Consider the following 16003-nt stretch of genomic DNA (forward strand, 5'->3'; position numbering starts at 1 on the left):
TTGGTTTTACCAAATATGAAAAAGTTGTAAAAGATGTTTTTTTTTAAATTTTTGATTTCCCATTTCTGCATCTTATCTTAAATAATTGCTTTAAGTTTCACCTTTGTTATATAAAGTTAAAATAACGTTTATGATGTTCACCTCCATAGGACATATGAAATTTAATTATTATGGGAAAGATGATGGAATATGCTTAAAGGAGAATGAGAAAGCCTATCTATCCATAACTAAATCACCTTTGGTAAATAAACAAAAAATACAGTCTCACCAGTTAGGAGAGATAATTTAGAAATTTTTGTTGATTTAGAATTGATGTCTCTAAAGAAAAATACATTGGTATTATAACAGACCCAATATACCAGGGGGAAAGGAATTTAAAACTAAAACTGACCCCAGAGTAAAATTGAGAAGAGATGCAGGATGAATCTCCTGGACTGACTACCATGTGTCCACACTGGCCAGATCTCAAGACATCAAGAAAAGAAAGGACTCTAGTCTATGCAGGTTGGGACAAAGGCTCCAACACAGAGCCTCTGAGATATTCCACACCTCTAAATAACTACCATGACAACACAACAGGAGGCCCATCCTTTCTACTACCAGACTCCATAAATCAGAACAAGGAGAGGTGAGTGCAGTTAGTGTAAGTGTTTCAGTCCTGCTTAACACAGGATGAAAACTACCTGCTATAATAATATGCTGAGTAGGAGACCAAAACCAAACGTACTGCTCTCACATTGATGCCAACTCATATTGACCCTATAGGACAGAGTGAAATAGCCCCATAAGATTTCCAAGGCTGTAAATCTTTACAGAAGCAGACTGCCTCATCTTTCTCCTATGAAACACCTGGTGGGTTTGAGCCACTCACTTTTCAGGTAGTAGCCAAATGCTTTAACCACTGCACCATCAGAGATCCAGAGGTGAAGAACAAACAAACAAAAAATAACCAAACTCACTGCCATTGAGTCATTTCCAACTCATAGCCACCCCTCCTTGGTTTCTGAGGCAATATCTCTATGGAAGTAGATTGTCCTATCTTCCTTCCAAGGAGTAGCTGGTGGGTCTGCACCACCCACCTTCTGGTTAGCAGTCAAATGCCTTAGGCACTACACCACCAGAGATGGAGACAGTACCCTGAAAAAGAAGTACCGTGCTCAACAGACATGTTCTTATGAATTCTGTTACTTCACTGGGTCTAACTAAACACATTAAATTTTTACAGCTTCACCAATACAAATGAGGATTTAAAGTCCGGGCAAGTAAGTTCCAGCTTTTCTTTTCAATGTCTTATAAGCAAAACAAAACAGACATGAGAATAAGGATGTAATATAAAATAATGTTTATGCAGCTGTGTTTCATTAATTCAATTTTTAGTTAAAACATTATAGAAGGGGAAATAAATAAAGTGTGTATGACTTATGAAGAAAGAGAAAAAAAAAAAACTTAGAGCACATGAACCCATCACATCTTCCCATTATGGAAAGGTCTTTAAGCTCCCAAGACTGGAAAAGGTGGTGTTATGATAATGCTGGAATGAAATACTGAAGGGACACATCTTCATGAAGCAAATCAAAATGAACAATCCTTTTATCCACAATATCTGGGGAGAAAAAAACAACAATGTTATTACAAAGACCATGCCAGAACACGCACTTTTATCCATGCATATTAAAACAGATATTCATTCTGTACTTCCTTTGTTAAAGGCATTTCATCTTCCAAAGTATTTGGGCCCTTCAAAGGCAAATGAGTTATGGCTAAGTCTGCAGTCTCCACCTTCCAATATATCTTACAGCTGATGCTTCACAATGGATTTAGTTCAAACTGCTTACCTCCAGCAGACTATGAGGGAGAAGAATGAAATTGCTAGTGCTTTTGGTGAAAAACCCATCTATCAGGTTTCCTAGCAACCACATTGATCTGAATCAAGGTAATTCCAGGAAAAAGTAACTTTCCACTGGTGAGCAACAATAAATAACAGTAAATGTACTAGGAAAAGTCAGAATGTCCAAGATTTTACCTAATATCTGTGACAGATTTAGCTACATGCTGATAGGAGAGCAGCATTTTAATTGGCCAGTCCACTATTTCAATCTGCAAAGTGATGTGAAAGCTCAAAGTGAGGCACTGTGCTTAGTGAGCACAGAGTATGGGGCATCTGCCTCTAGACCAAAGAGGGAAAAAAAAACATCAACCATGTGCAGGAGTGTAACATGCTCCTCTCCTTCAAAGAATACAGGGAGGTCAAGGAAAAGAAATGGCACACAGCAGGGAGCAGGACTGTCACACAAGGTGTAGCAACCCAGGGTACAGCATTCATGGACTACACCCACTCTGAGAGTAGGGCCTAGCAGGAACCAGTAGGTGGAGTAACTCTCTAGCCATAAGGTAGTCAGCTTGCCACACATCCATTTCACATGGAAACAAGCCTGAGTGCCAGACCCAGAGCCAGGTGCTGACAAGCAACAGATGATGGAAAAGCAGACAAGCTATTTGCTGCAGAGACCCAATCACAGCGGATTCCAAGGTTGGGAAGAGGAAGTAAGGATGGGGATCACACACTTACAGGTAGAAAGTAGCCTTCTTTAGGAGATGGCTTATAAAAGGTGCATACAGCACAAAGGAGAGCTGGTTGATTCAATGGGGTAGAGACTGAAGGGCACCAGAGAAAGAGTCATGGAGAAGGGACTGCTGAGCTAACATCAAGAGGATGCTACTCACCAAGACAGAGCATACAAACAGAAAAGGTTTAAGGAAGACAGAAAATAAAGAAAGTTCAATGTGGGTCATTTTCCTAAAATGTTGTTATAGTTGTTTTATGCCGTCGAGTTGGACCCGACTCATAGAGCCCCTCCTTGGGTTTCCGAGGTGGTATCACTACAGGAGTAGATTGCCCAACCTTCCTTCCGAGGAGTGGCTGGGGGGTTTGAACCGCCAGCCTTCTGGTTAGCAGTCAAGTGCCTTAGGCACTACGCTACCAGAGCTCCCCTCCTAAAATGTTAGCTACCTCAAAATTTTATTCAGGTACAAATGACTCCGTCAACTACCTTTGCTGATTAAAAATCACGCTTTTCTGTCTTCTTAGTTAACCTTAGACTACCGTTCAAAACACATCACAAAATGGCATTTCAAGGCCTAAGGCAGTATGGAGAAGGGCCACTGTTCTCCTACTGCTACTCTACCACCTCCTCATTTCCCATTTCCCTGGTTTCCACATTATGCAGAGAGGATATTACTGATATGATAATGATTTTAATGATTACTTCTCAAAGAAGCTTATTAGAAATTCACACTCTGGGGCCCAGAGAGGTGTCTAGGAAGGCAACAAACCCGTGACTAACAATCTGCATTAACAAGTTCCTTGGGTGATTTATACACACATTCAAGTTTTGAGAAGTACTATCTAAAGCTTTTAAGGGCACTGCACTGGAGCATAGCTCCCACTACTCTCAGTCCTACAAGTATGGAGTACCAGTCTATGTCAAAGTTCCTGAAGGTACAGCAGTGGTGGACATGTGTACCTCTCCCCCAAGATTCCAGGATGTTCTCACTTTTTCTTCTCTCAGTGGTCTTCCGCTTCTCTAGCAGTATCTGCTACTATGCCCCATCACTCCGAGTGGCTTATCTAAGTTAACTAACACTCACTGCCCTGCCACTGCTGTCCCTTTTCTGGTCTCTTCTGTTCCTCATGGTGTCTGTCACTTGAAAGGGCTGCTCCTACCAGAGCCACCTTGAGTGCTCTTTCTGTTCTAAACAATGGACAGGAGGCACAGACAGTAATAAGCACATTCCCAATTGTCACTCTTCTCAGCTCTGACCACTGGTGGCCATATGCTCAACCAGGAAATTACCACACAAAAGGCCACAGTTTCTTTCAATTTGCTATCATTTTAACAGCAAGAATACAAAAGATACCTTAAAAAATTCTTGGCAAGTAACCCCTTTCTCACTTTAAGAGTGCTACAGCAGTGTGTGACCTAAGGAAGACATGACAAACCAGACTCATGCTAACCCTGTTAGAAATCAGCAGTCAGGAGGAAGAGTAGACATCAAGATCTGGGACAATCAGCCCACAGCAGGTTTTAGAAACAGAGAGAAAACAAAACATCACAACTAGAAACTTAAATCCAAACAAAATCCTATCAGGTACTCTGAGTAAAAGCACATTAACATGAAAAAAATGGGATTACAGACATGTTCTCTGACAGCTCCTCTCCAGGAACCCGATTCATGATAGCCAGTCAAGGTTGCCTGCCCTGCCCATCTACTTCAGTGTAGCCACAGGCTGTCAGAAGCAAACATAGTGCCAGAAGTTGTTTCTCTGCTGCTAAGCATTTTTACCTTCTATTTTTTTCTGACTAAAGGACAACTTGATTGTCTTAGAAAACTGGAATTCATTTAACAATTATTTTTTTGCATTTACCAGACTGTATACAATCCATTAGATTATAGTTGACTGAAGTAATTGAAATAAGAAAAAAGAACATAAAGATGTGGACTTACTGCATAAGGCCTTTGTAGGATTTACTTGTTGTCCAGCAAGAAACTGCAGAAGCTTCTTAATATCTATGCATACTTCAGCCATTTGTTCTGGGTTTCTATCTTGAGAAACACTTTCAGAGGCTAAAATGACACAAACATTTTTAAAAACATCATCATCAGATGTCAAACAAGGAACTCAGAGATGACATACTAACTCATGGTGGCATAGTGCCTAAGGCATTTGACTTCTAACCAGAAGGCTGGCGGTTCAAACCCACCAGCCATTCCTCAGAAGGAAGACTGGGCAATCTACTTCTGTAGTGATACCGCCTCAGAAACCCAAGGAGGGGTCGCTATGAGTTGGGCCCTACTTGACGGCAGTAAGTTTGTTTTTTAAATAGAAGATTTACGTAGTCACTGATTTTAGCATCCTGTAGAAACCCTGCAACTGTTTCATGTAGTTACTCATGAAGCCAGCACTTACCTATCATAATTATATATAAAATACTATGTTAATTTCAATGGGATGTTCACTTACAGTGATTTAAGATATGACCCCCCTTCAGGTCAAAAGAAAATTGTCTTTATTAGTATTCACTATATATTTGAAAGCTGAAATATATATAGCTATTCTAAGACTTTTCATTCAAAAGTGGAATAAAAGGAAGAAAACATCCTTTCAAGTTCTATGAAAGTACCATATATAAGACCTTCCTCGTATTTATTAAAAGAAAATGAGTAATACCAAAATAAGTCATTTCAAAGAAATTCAAAAGCCTTAATAATATGGATTTCACTTTGCTGGAACAGTACTTTCTTTAGTATAAAGTAAAAATAACTTGCAGCACTATTAAAATTTGTACTTATATTCAAGCAAACTTGTAGCACTAAATATTAATTCTGAAAGTGCCTGGGACCTATTATATCTATTTCAGAGCAAATGTGTATAATGAAATGATTTTCACATAATCAGCAAACACATTCTTTGTTGGCCTTTCCCCTCACTCCCCTGCTTGAGCCTCCTCTAACAGCTTTGCCCTCTGCAGCACAGGAGCCCAAGCCCCTCAGGGCTTTATAACTTACCAAATTACTCCAACATCTATCTACCTTTTACTGCTTACTGAACCAACTCAGCAGTCCCTCATTACAATGCATGAAATGAAAACTTATTTCTGATCAAGTGAGAAAACTTTGCATCTGCCAATCTAATTTTATAAGTATTAAAAGTTTCTACAGTACAAGAAAATAGGAAAAAATGTTAGTTTACCTTTCTGATTCCATTTTAGGTGAGAACTTGAAATCATTAGTAGCAGAAAGTGTACCTTAATCTCTAGAAGGAATCCTGAAGATTATTTAGCTTGAATCCTCATTTTATAGATGAGGAAAAAGATCTTGTGCCAGAGTCATTCGCTCCTTATTCCTAAGTAGTCCAACTTTTCTACTTTACCAGTGATCAGTAATTTAATCTCAATTCTTTATGTTCTCTCCTCAAGCATAAAACTAGTCAACAAAATTTCCATCTTTTTACATTTAGAGACAACCAAGTTTCCATCAATTTACATTTAAATAACATCAAAGTCATGTGAAACATTTCATTTATCCAAAGCAAAATACAACCCACTGCAAAACTTACCTAATGGGGGACATCCAAGATCTTTAAAATGAGTTGTAACACACACTAATTCAGTTTCTATTTTCAAGTTCAATTCTCCATTTAGGTTTGCTTCAATAATCTGCAAATTGATTGATTTACAGTCTTAAAAATTAAAAGAAAAAAGAAAGAACCCATGGACATCAGCTTTCACAAAGCTAGGTGACAAGGTTTCCTCACAAACAGCAAAATACAAGCAGGGAAAACCAAGGCTCCAACAATATCAAGGCCCACAAGGATCAGCTACATAGAAAAGTCTGAGAGCCAGAATCTCAAAACTTGCCAAAAATCCCTAAATGGAAAGGTGCCCCCAAGTGCAGAATGCAGTCAGTGTACAGATCTTAAAAAAATAGATGGAGACGGGAAGGGCCTTTGCAAAGAGGCTATGGCCAGGTGATAGGTTCAAGAGGCCTAGAGTTCCCTACCAGTACAGTACTGCAATGAGAACAATAAAGAGTAAAAACCTAGCCGTTCAGGTCTAGAATTGAACCCATACCTATGTCTTCCAGCCAAAGAAAAGACAGGCATATGAGGTGAACATTTACACTAGGTAGATACATTCCTTTGAGAGAAAACTCATGGGAGAATGGAAGGGCTGTGGATGCACAGGGAGACAGCTCAGAGGGCAGGAGTGCATGGAGGAATAGACACAGGGAAGAGATAACTATCGGGAGGAAGTGGGAGGGGAGCTGTTGCATTGTGGAAAACTGTAGTCAATGTCATGAGACAAAGTGTATATGAACTGCTGTATGGAAAGTGAATTTGCTCTGTAAACTTTCATCCAAATCACAAAAAAAAAGAATGCCAAAAAAAAAGGATTTTCTTATAACAGAATAAAAGAAAAATAAAAAAGGCAAAAACCTAGTAACTTACTACACAAAAACAATGTTCTACCTCCTAATTTGGTGAGTAGTGAGTGACTGGGGTCTTAAAAGCTTGCAAGTGGCCATATAAATGCAACAATTATTCTCTACTCCTCCAGAGCAAAGAAAATGAAGAAAACCAAAGACACATGGAAACAGTTAATCCAAGGGACTAGTGGATCATGCAAACCTCAACCTACATGACCCTGAGACCAGAAGAACCAGATAGTGAGCGGCTACCACTGATAACCACTCAGAAAGGGATCAAAATAGGAGATCCTGGATAGAGTGAGAGAAAACTGTGGAACAAAATTCAAAATCATAAAAAAAGACCAGGCTTACTGGTCTGATAGAGACTAATGAAATCTCTGAGATTATGGCTGCTAGTTACCTTCAGGCGTGGAAGTGAACTCACTCCTGTGGCTTCCAGCCAAACAACAGATACGATAAAGGCAGTACTTGCAAAGGGAAACAGCTCAGAGTGCACGAATGCATAGGAAAAAAAAAAAGACACAGGGAAAGGAGGAAGTAGGAAGACAGCTGTTACCTTATGGGGATTGCAATTAATGCCATGCAATAAAATGTGTATAAATTATTTTATGTAAAATGAATCTGCTCTGGAAATTTTCACCCAAATCACAATTAAAAAAAATTAATTTTAAAAAAAGTAAAAACTCAAATTGACTAGGATGGGACATGGGCAATAAAAAAATAATGAGGGCTTAGATACTAGTAGATGAGGAGAATGAGGAGACAGATCTCAGGGTGTACTGGAGAGAAGGTTATAGAAGAAGTTGTATTTTCCCATATTTTGTGGTTACAACAAAATAGAGGACCCTGGAGCTATGAACCACCATACTTCTGCCAGTTTGGCATACCATAGTGACTCCTGTGTTGTTATGATGCTGGAAGCTATACCACTAGTATTTAAAAAAAACAGCAGGTTCACCCAGGGCAGACAGATTTCAGTGAAGCTTCTGGACTAATGAAGACCAAGAAGAAAGGCTTGACAAACTACTTTCAAAACTTAGCCAATAAAAACCTATGGATCAGAACAGAACTCTGTCTGACTTGCTTGCTTTGGCCATGTCATCAGGAGGAATCAATTGTTGGAGGAAGACATAATGTTTAATGAAGTAAAGTGCCAACAAGGAGAAGGGAGTCACCAGGTAAGATGGACTGGTAAGAACAGCTGCAACATTGGAATTAAACTTGCTGGCAATTATGAGGCTGACACAGATGCAGTAATGTTTCACTCTGTTATACAGAAGGTCCACATAAGAAAGAGTCTATTCATTGGAAGCTAAGAACAACACCAGAATTAAATGCTAGGGCACTATTGTGGTCTACTCCCACACCTACAATGAAATTTGTTCCTAAAAAAACAGGACCAAACCATGTGTAACAATGCCAACAAAGGATGGCAGTTGGCCTCAAACAAAGATATTCTAAAGAAGAGTTAACAATGAGCTAGATAGCAGGCAATATATACAGTGAAGGTATGTCAGAAAAATACAACCACAAAGCAGATACAAAGTATAATCTGCTATCTCAAAATAAGCCAAAAGAAAATTAGAATAATAGAAACAATAAAAGAAAGGCATAAATCAGAATTAGGAGGCCCAGAAAAGAGAGACCCAGAGAGCATGTAGATACTACAAAAAAGAAGTGACAGAACTCAGGAAACAATTAGAAATGTAAGGAAATTTTTCAGAAATGGAACTAAACTACAAAAAAAAAAAAAAGAAAAGAAAAAAAAAAACCGAAGCAAACAGGTACTACAGAGTATACAGTGAGGAAAACTGTGAAGGAAAAGTGAAAATGAAAATACCATACAGAATCAAAGGTAATTTGAAAGAAAATAATAAATAATAAATAGTAATGAAGAAGATCCAACTCCAGTAGAAGTTCCACAAGGTGTGCTAAACCAGTTGGAAGGAATAAATACTAAAACTACAGTTCAGAAAACTTTCCTAAAAGAAAACAAGACTTGAATCTACATACTGAAAAGACACAGTGTTTACCTGAGAAAATCAACCCAAGTTGGCCAAAACCATTGAACTGTACAGAATAGGGAAAAACAAATCTTCTGAGCATCCAGTCTCCCATAACTCACCAAAAAAATTAATAAACCCAAGTTACTCACAAGTGAAAGAAAATCAAAAAGATTAAGTCTTTGGGACAGCACATCATATACCAGAAAACACTGGAGTACAAGAAAAGAAACTGTGAGCCAAAACTTTTATATCTAGACAAGCTGACATTATGCACATATGAAAGTAAAATACTTTTCCTATAAATTCTTCCTGAGGGATCTAGCAGAGATTAAGTTTCAGGCAACAAAACAACAACTGGAAAAGTTATAGCATAAACACAGATGTGAGCATCATTTTTACCTGTGAAGGCAAACTAAATGGTGGGAATTAAGGGGACAAATAGTGTATAATTATTTTATGCTCTGGAAATTGGAGGAGGATAAGAATAGAAAGGAAATTCCTCAAAATGATAAAGAGCATTTTATGAAAAACTAAGAGCTAACAAACATCATACTCTGAAGAGGATTCCCCCTAAGATCAGGAATAAAACAAGGATGCCCACTCTTACCACTTCTATTCAATATTGTACTGGAGTCCTAACCATAGTAATGAGACAAGAAATAAAAGGTATCCAAATTGGTAGGAAGAAGAAGCTATCTCTATTTGCAGATAACATGATCTTATATATAGAAGACCCCAAAAGAAATCCACAAGAAAGCTACCAGTGCTAATAAATGAATTCAACAAACTGGCAGGATACAAGGTGCAAAAACGGCGAGGAGGCCACATCTTCTGACCTCCTCTAACCCTACAAGAGGAAGACAGGATTACCAGCAGTAACCCAAGGCCTATTCCTGCCAGCCATACATGCTGCCCCCCTCCAGCCCTTTTACCAACTGTTCCTCCCGAAGCACCCACCACCTCTCTCCTGGGTTCTATAATTCGCTGCAGTGGCCACGCAGAACTCACAGATTACAGGGTTTATTAGGGAAGCACCAGGCTACAATTCAGGTTCAGGAAAAACGCTCAGTCTCCCTCCCAGCCCACAGTCTCTCAGCCAAGTCTCTCACAGTCTCTCCCTCAGCAGTGCATGTCCCTCGGTGCCTTACTCAGCAACACATGTCTCTTGCATCTCTTTCCCAGCAGCACGTGTCTCTTTCAGTAGCACGTGTCTCTTTTAGCAGCACTTCCTCAACCAGCAGTCAGAGAGATTCTGCCTCTAGGAGGCCTCTTTTTGAGCCCAGCAGGGTGGTCAAACTAGCCAATCATAGCATCAGAACTCTAAGCACTTGAGAGAGAGTGGGCACCTCCCAGAACATTGTTTTGTGCCACTCCCAACAGAAATACTCCAGGTGGACAACTTCAACAACCAGGAGCTCCTCAGTTGCTCATAGAAAATCCCACCTTGGAGTTTACAAAGCTATGGGTAGAAAAGCCACACTAAGTAATTTACTATACCACACAAGGTCAATATACAAAAGTCAGTCAGGTTTTTATACAACAGCAATGAGCAACCTTAAAAGGAAATTAAGAAAACAATTCCATTTACAATAGCATCCAAAAGAATAAAAAAGCTAAGAACAAATTTAACCAAGGAAGTGAAAGGCTTATTCACTGAAAACTACTGAAAGAAATAAAAAATGGCCTAAATAAATGGAAGGACAGTCTATGCTCAAGGATTGGAAGATTTCATATTGTAAAGTTGTTAATACTACATAAAGCAATTTATAGGTTCAATTCAGTATCTGTCAAAATTCCAACAGCCTTCTTTGCAGAAATGGAAATACCCAAATTTATATGGAATTATATGTACATATGGAATGTATATTAAATTATATAAATTAAATTATATAAACTGTAAGGGCCTTGAATGACCAAAGCAATCTAGAAAAATAACAAAGTTAGAAGAGCCATACTTCCCAATCTCAAAGCACATTACAAAGCTACAGTAATCAAAACAGTGTAACTCTAGTATAATAATAGGCATATAGATCAATGTAATAGAATTGAGACTTCAGAAATAAACGTGCATATCTACGGTCAAGTGATTTCTGACAAGAAATCCATTCAATGGTAAAAAAAAAAATATATATCTTTAACAAATGGTGCTGGGACAACTCTATTTCCACAAGCAAAAGAATGAACCTGGACCCATACCTCACACCATATATGCAAACTAGGTCAAAATGGATCAATAGCCTAAATATAAGAAATGAAACCAAACTCCTAAAAGAAACCATCGGGGTAGTGCTCTGGGACCTATATTAAGGCCAGCCGAGGTAGGCCAGCATGGGGCTTGGGGCTGCTTTTCTCTTGGGGCCGGCTCTATTTTAAGGCCAGGGACGGAGGTAGGTAGGCCCAGGGGGCTGATTTTTGCTTGGGGACAGCTCTATTTTAAGGCTGGGGCAGGAGGCAGGCAGGCCCGGGGCTCAGAGGCTGCATCTTGCTTGGGGGCAGCTCTGTTTTAAGGCTGGGGTTCAATGTAAAGCAAACCCAGGGCTCTGGGGCTGCTTTTTTGCTTGGTGGTGGCTCTATTTTAATGCTGGGGCCAGAGGTAGGCAGCCCGAGGCTTGGGGGCTGCATTTCACTTGGGGGCGGCTCTATTTTAAGGACAGGGCCTGAGGCCTGAGGTAGGCAGCCAGGGCTTGGGGGCTGCTGTTCGCTTGGGGGTGGCTCTATTTTAAGGCTGGGACAGAGGGGTTAGGAACAACTAAGGGAGATGAACTTGTCATTCAGTTTGCCGTCCTGTGGTGGCTTCCATGTTGCTATGAGCAGGAGGCTATGCCACCAGTGTTGTAAAATGCCAGCAGGGTTACCCATGGTGGACAGGTTTCAGTGGAGCTTTTGGGCTAAGATAGACTTGGAAGAAGGAAGAGGCTATCCACTTCTCAAACAATTGGCCAATGAAACCTTTATGAATAGCAGTGAAACACTCTGATATATTACTGGAAAACTTTATGAACAGCCCTGAATCATTGTCAGATATAGTGCCAGAAGATGAGGCCATCAAGTGGGAAGGCACTCAAAATTTGACCAGGGAAGTGCTGACTCCTAAGACTAGAGACAACATTAACAATATGGATAGAGGAAAGCTTTCGGGATCTCTATTGGCTGATGTGGCACGACTCAAAATGAGTAGCAACAGATGAAAACATCCATTAATAATTAGAACACGGAATGTACGAAGTATGAATCTACGAAAATCGGAAGTTGTCAAAAATGAAATGCAACACATAAAGATCTATACCTAGCATTAGTGAGCTAAAATGGACTGGTTTTGGCCATTGTGAATCAGACAACCATATGATCTACTATGCCGGGAATGACAAATTAAAGAGGAATGGTGTGGCATTCATCATCACAAAGATTGTTTCAAGATTTGTCCTGAAGTACAACGCTGTCAGTGACAGGATATTATCCAGATGCCTACAAAGAAGACCAGTTATTACCACTATTATTCAAATCTATGCACCAACCACCAATGCCAAAGATAAGGAAAACGAAGATTTTTTACTAAACTCTGCCATCTGAAATTGACCAAACATGCAATCAAGATGTGTTGATTATCACTGGTGACTGGAATGCAAACACCGGAAACAAAGAAGGCTTACCAGTACTTAGAAAACGTGGTCTTGGTGACAGAAATAATGCTGGAGATTGCATGATAGAATTTTGCAAGACCAATGACTTATTCATGGCAAATACCTTTTATAACAACATAAGCGATGACTATACACACGCACTTCACCAGATGGAATGCACAGGAATGAGACTGACTACATCTGTGGCAAAAGGCAACAGAGAAGTTCAGTATCTTTGGCCAAAACAAGGCAAGGAGTTTATCATGCAACAGACCATCAACTGCTCATATGCAAGTTCAACTTGAAGTTGAAGACAATTAAAACAAGTCAAAGAGAGCCAAAATAGACCTGGATAATATCTCTCCTGAATTTAGAGACCATCTAAAGAATAGATTTGATACACTCAACACAAATGACTGAAAACCAGAAGAACTGTGGGATGACATCAAGAACATAATCCATGAAGAAAGCAAGAGGTCATTAAAAAGACAAGAAAGAAAGAAAATTCCAAAATGGATGTCTGAAGAGACTCTGAACTTGCCCCTGAGGGGACAGTAGCTAAAGCAAATGGAAGAAATGAAAAGATAAAAGAGCTGAACACAAGATTTCAAAGACTAGCTCAAGAAGACAAAGTGAAGTGCTATAATGAAATGTGCAAAGACTTGGGAGTTAGAGAACCAAAAGGGAAGAACATGCTCGACATTTCTCAAGCTGAAAGAACTGAGGAAAAAATATAAGCCTCGAGTTGCAATAATGAAAGATTCTATGGGCAAAATATTGAATGATGCAGGAAACGTCAAAAGAAGATGGAAGGAATACACAGAGTCACTGTACCAAAAAGACCTGGTCAATCTTCATCCATTTCAGGAGGTGGCATATGATCAAGAACCAATGGTGATGAAGGAAGAAGTCGAACGTGCACTGAAGGAACTGGTGAAGAACAAGGTTCCAGGAATTGATGGAATACCCACTGAGATGTTTCAACAAATGGATGCCCCTCTGGAGGCACTCACTCGGCTATGCCAAGAGATTTGGAAGACAGCTACCTGCCCAACTGCCTGGAAGAGATCCATGTTGTTGTTGTTATGTGCTGTCGAGTCGGACCTGACTCATAACAACCCCTCCTTAGATTGCCCCATCTTCCTTCTGAGGAGTGGCTGGTGGGGTTGAACTGCCAGCCTTCGGAATAGCAGTCAAGCGCCTTAGGGACTATGCTACCATAGCTCCTGAAGAGATCCATATTCGTACCCATTCTAAAGAAAGGTGATCCCACAGAATGTGCAAGTTATCTAACAATATCATTAATATCACATGCAAGGAAAATCTTACTGAAGATAATTCAAAACTGCTTGCAGCAGTATACTGAAGAGAGCTTCCAGAAATACAAGCTGGATTCAGAAGAGGATGTAGAACAAGGGATATCCTTGCTGATGTTGGATGGATTTTAGCTGAAAGCAAAAAATACCAGAAAGATGTTTACTTATGTTTTATTGACTATGCAAAACCATTCAGTTGTGTGGATCCTAACAAATTATGGGTAATATTGAGATGAATGGGAATTCCAGAACACTTGATTGTACCCATGAGGAACCTGTACATCGATCAGGAGGTTGTTGTTCAAACAGAACGATGGGATACTGCATGGTTCAAAATCAAGAAGGGGCTGCATCAAGGTTGGATCCTCTCACCATACTTATTCAACTTGTATGCTGAGCAAATAAGCCAACAAGCTGGATTATACAAAGAAGAACTTGGTAATAGGACTGGAAGAAGACTCATTTACAATCTGCAATACACATATGACACAACTTTGCTTGCTGAAAGTGAGGATGACTTGAAGCACTTACTGATGAAGATTAAAGACTACAGTCTGCAGTACTGATTACACTTCAATATAAAGAAAGCAAAATTCCTCACAACTGGTCCAATAAACAGTTTCATGGTGGATGGAGAAAAGATTGAAGGTATCAAGGACTTTGTATTACTTGGTTCTACAATCAACACCAATGGAAGCAGGAGTCAAGACATCAGACGATTTATTGCATTGGGCAAACCTGCTGCAAAAGACCTCTTTCAAGTGACGAACAGCAAAGATGTCTCCTTGAAGACTAAGGTGTGCCCTGTCTAACCCAAGCCATGGTATTTTCAATCACCTCCTACGCGTGTGAGATCTGGACAATGAATAAGTAAGACCAAAGAAGATGTGATGCTTTTGACTTGTGGTATTGGAGAAGAATGCTAAGAGTACCATGGTCTGCTAAAAGGACTGACAAATCTGTCCTGAAGAAGTGCAGCCAGAATGCTCCTTGTAAGAGAGAAGGGCCAGACTTCGTCTCACCTACATTGGTCAGGTTGTCAGGAGGAACCATTCCCTGGAGAAGGATATCAAGCCTGGTAAAGTGGAGGGTCAACGAAGAAGGGGAATGTGCCCAACAGGATGGATAGACAGAGTGGCTGCAATGATGGGCGCAAGTATACCAAGGATCATGAGGCTGGCACAGGACTGGGCAGTTTCGTTCTGCTGTGTACAGGGTTGCTACGAGTTGGAGACAACTCAATGGTACCTAACAACAACAACAACATATGTAGGTTTTCAAAACAGACTTTGCTCTCTATATACTCAGCTATTCTAGATATTTCACTAAGTGTGACTGTACAATATAGTCCTTGTATGACTGACTTAAAGAGATCTGGTGGCATAGTGAAGAAGGTATTTGGCTGCTAACCGGAAGGTCAGCAATTCAAACCCACCAGTTGCTCTGTGGAAAGAAGATGGCACAATCTAATTCCATAAAGATTTACAGCCTTGAAAACCTAATGGGGGCCATTATGAGTCAGAATTGACTTGACAATAGTAAGTTTGGTTTTTGAGTTTATGAATGACTTATTTCATTCATCACAGTATTTTCTTTATTTCTTTTTTATTGTGATTTGGGTGAAAATTTAAAGACCAAATTCACTTTCCATACAGTAGTACACATACACTTTGTGTCATGACATTGGCCACAATTTACCACAATGCAACATCTCCCCTCATACTTCCTCCCAATAGTTACCTCTTCCCTATGTCTATCTCTCCATGCACTCCTGCCCGTTTAGCTGTCTGCCTGTGCATACATAAGCAGCCCTTCTTTCTCCCATGATTGCTCTCTCCAAGGAGTGTATCTACCTCAGGTAAATGTTCAACTCATATGTCTGTCTTTTGTTTGGCTGGAAACCACCAACATGGATTCAATTCCAGACCTGAAGGGCAGCTATGGGCCATTGGCTGTGTTTCCACCAGGCTCTATCAGACTAGCAAACCTGGTCTCCCTTTTTTTTTTTTCCTCCAAATGATTTCGAGTTTTGTTCTACATTGTTCTCCCTCTCTATCCAGGATCTCCTACA

General features: G+C 39.9%; 1 protein-coding gene across 1 annotated transcript in view; it reads right to left on the reverse strand.

The window, feature by feature from the left end:
- Positions 1 to 1520: 1520 nt before the first annotated feature.
- Positions 1521 to 16003, reverse strand: part of HUS1 (HUS1 checkpoint clamp component) — a 60553-nt gene continuing 46070 nt past the window's right edge. The window contains exons 6-8 of the mRNA XM_007944137.1: positions 6119 to 6218; positions 4507 to 4626; positions 1521 to 1603 (exon numbers count right to left, since the gene is read on the reverse strand). Of these exons, the coding sequence (XP_007942328.1) occupies positions 1521 to 1603; positions 4507 to 4626; positions 6119 to 6218 (303 nt within the window). The remainder of the gene's footprint in view (positions 1604 to 4506; positions 4627 to 6118; positions 6219 to 16003) is intronic.

The sequence above is a fragment of the Orycteropus afer genome, unplaced genomic scaffold (assembly GCF_000298275.1).
Source record: "Orycteropus afer afer isolate SDZICR_OR568_19922 unplaced genomic scaffold, OryAfe1.0 scaffold00121, whole genome shotgun sequence".
Taxonomy (NCBI): Eukaryota; Metazoa; Chordata; class Mammalia; order Tubulidentata; family Orycteropodidae; genus Orycteropus; species Orycteropus afer.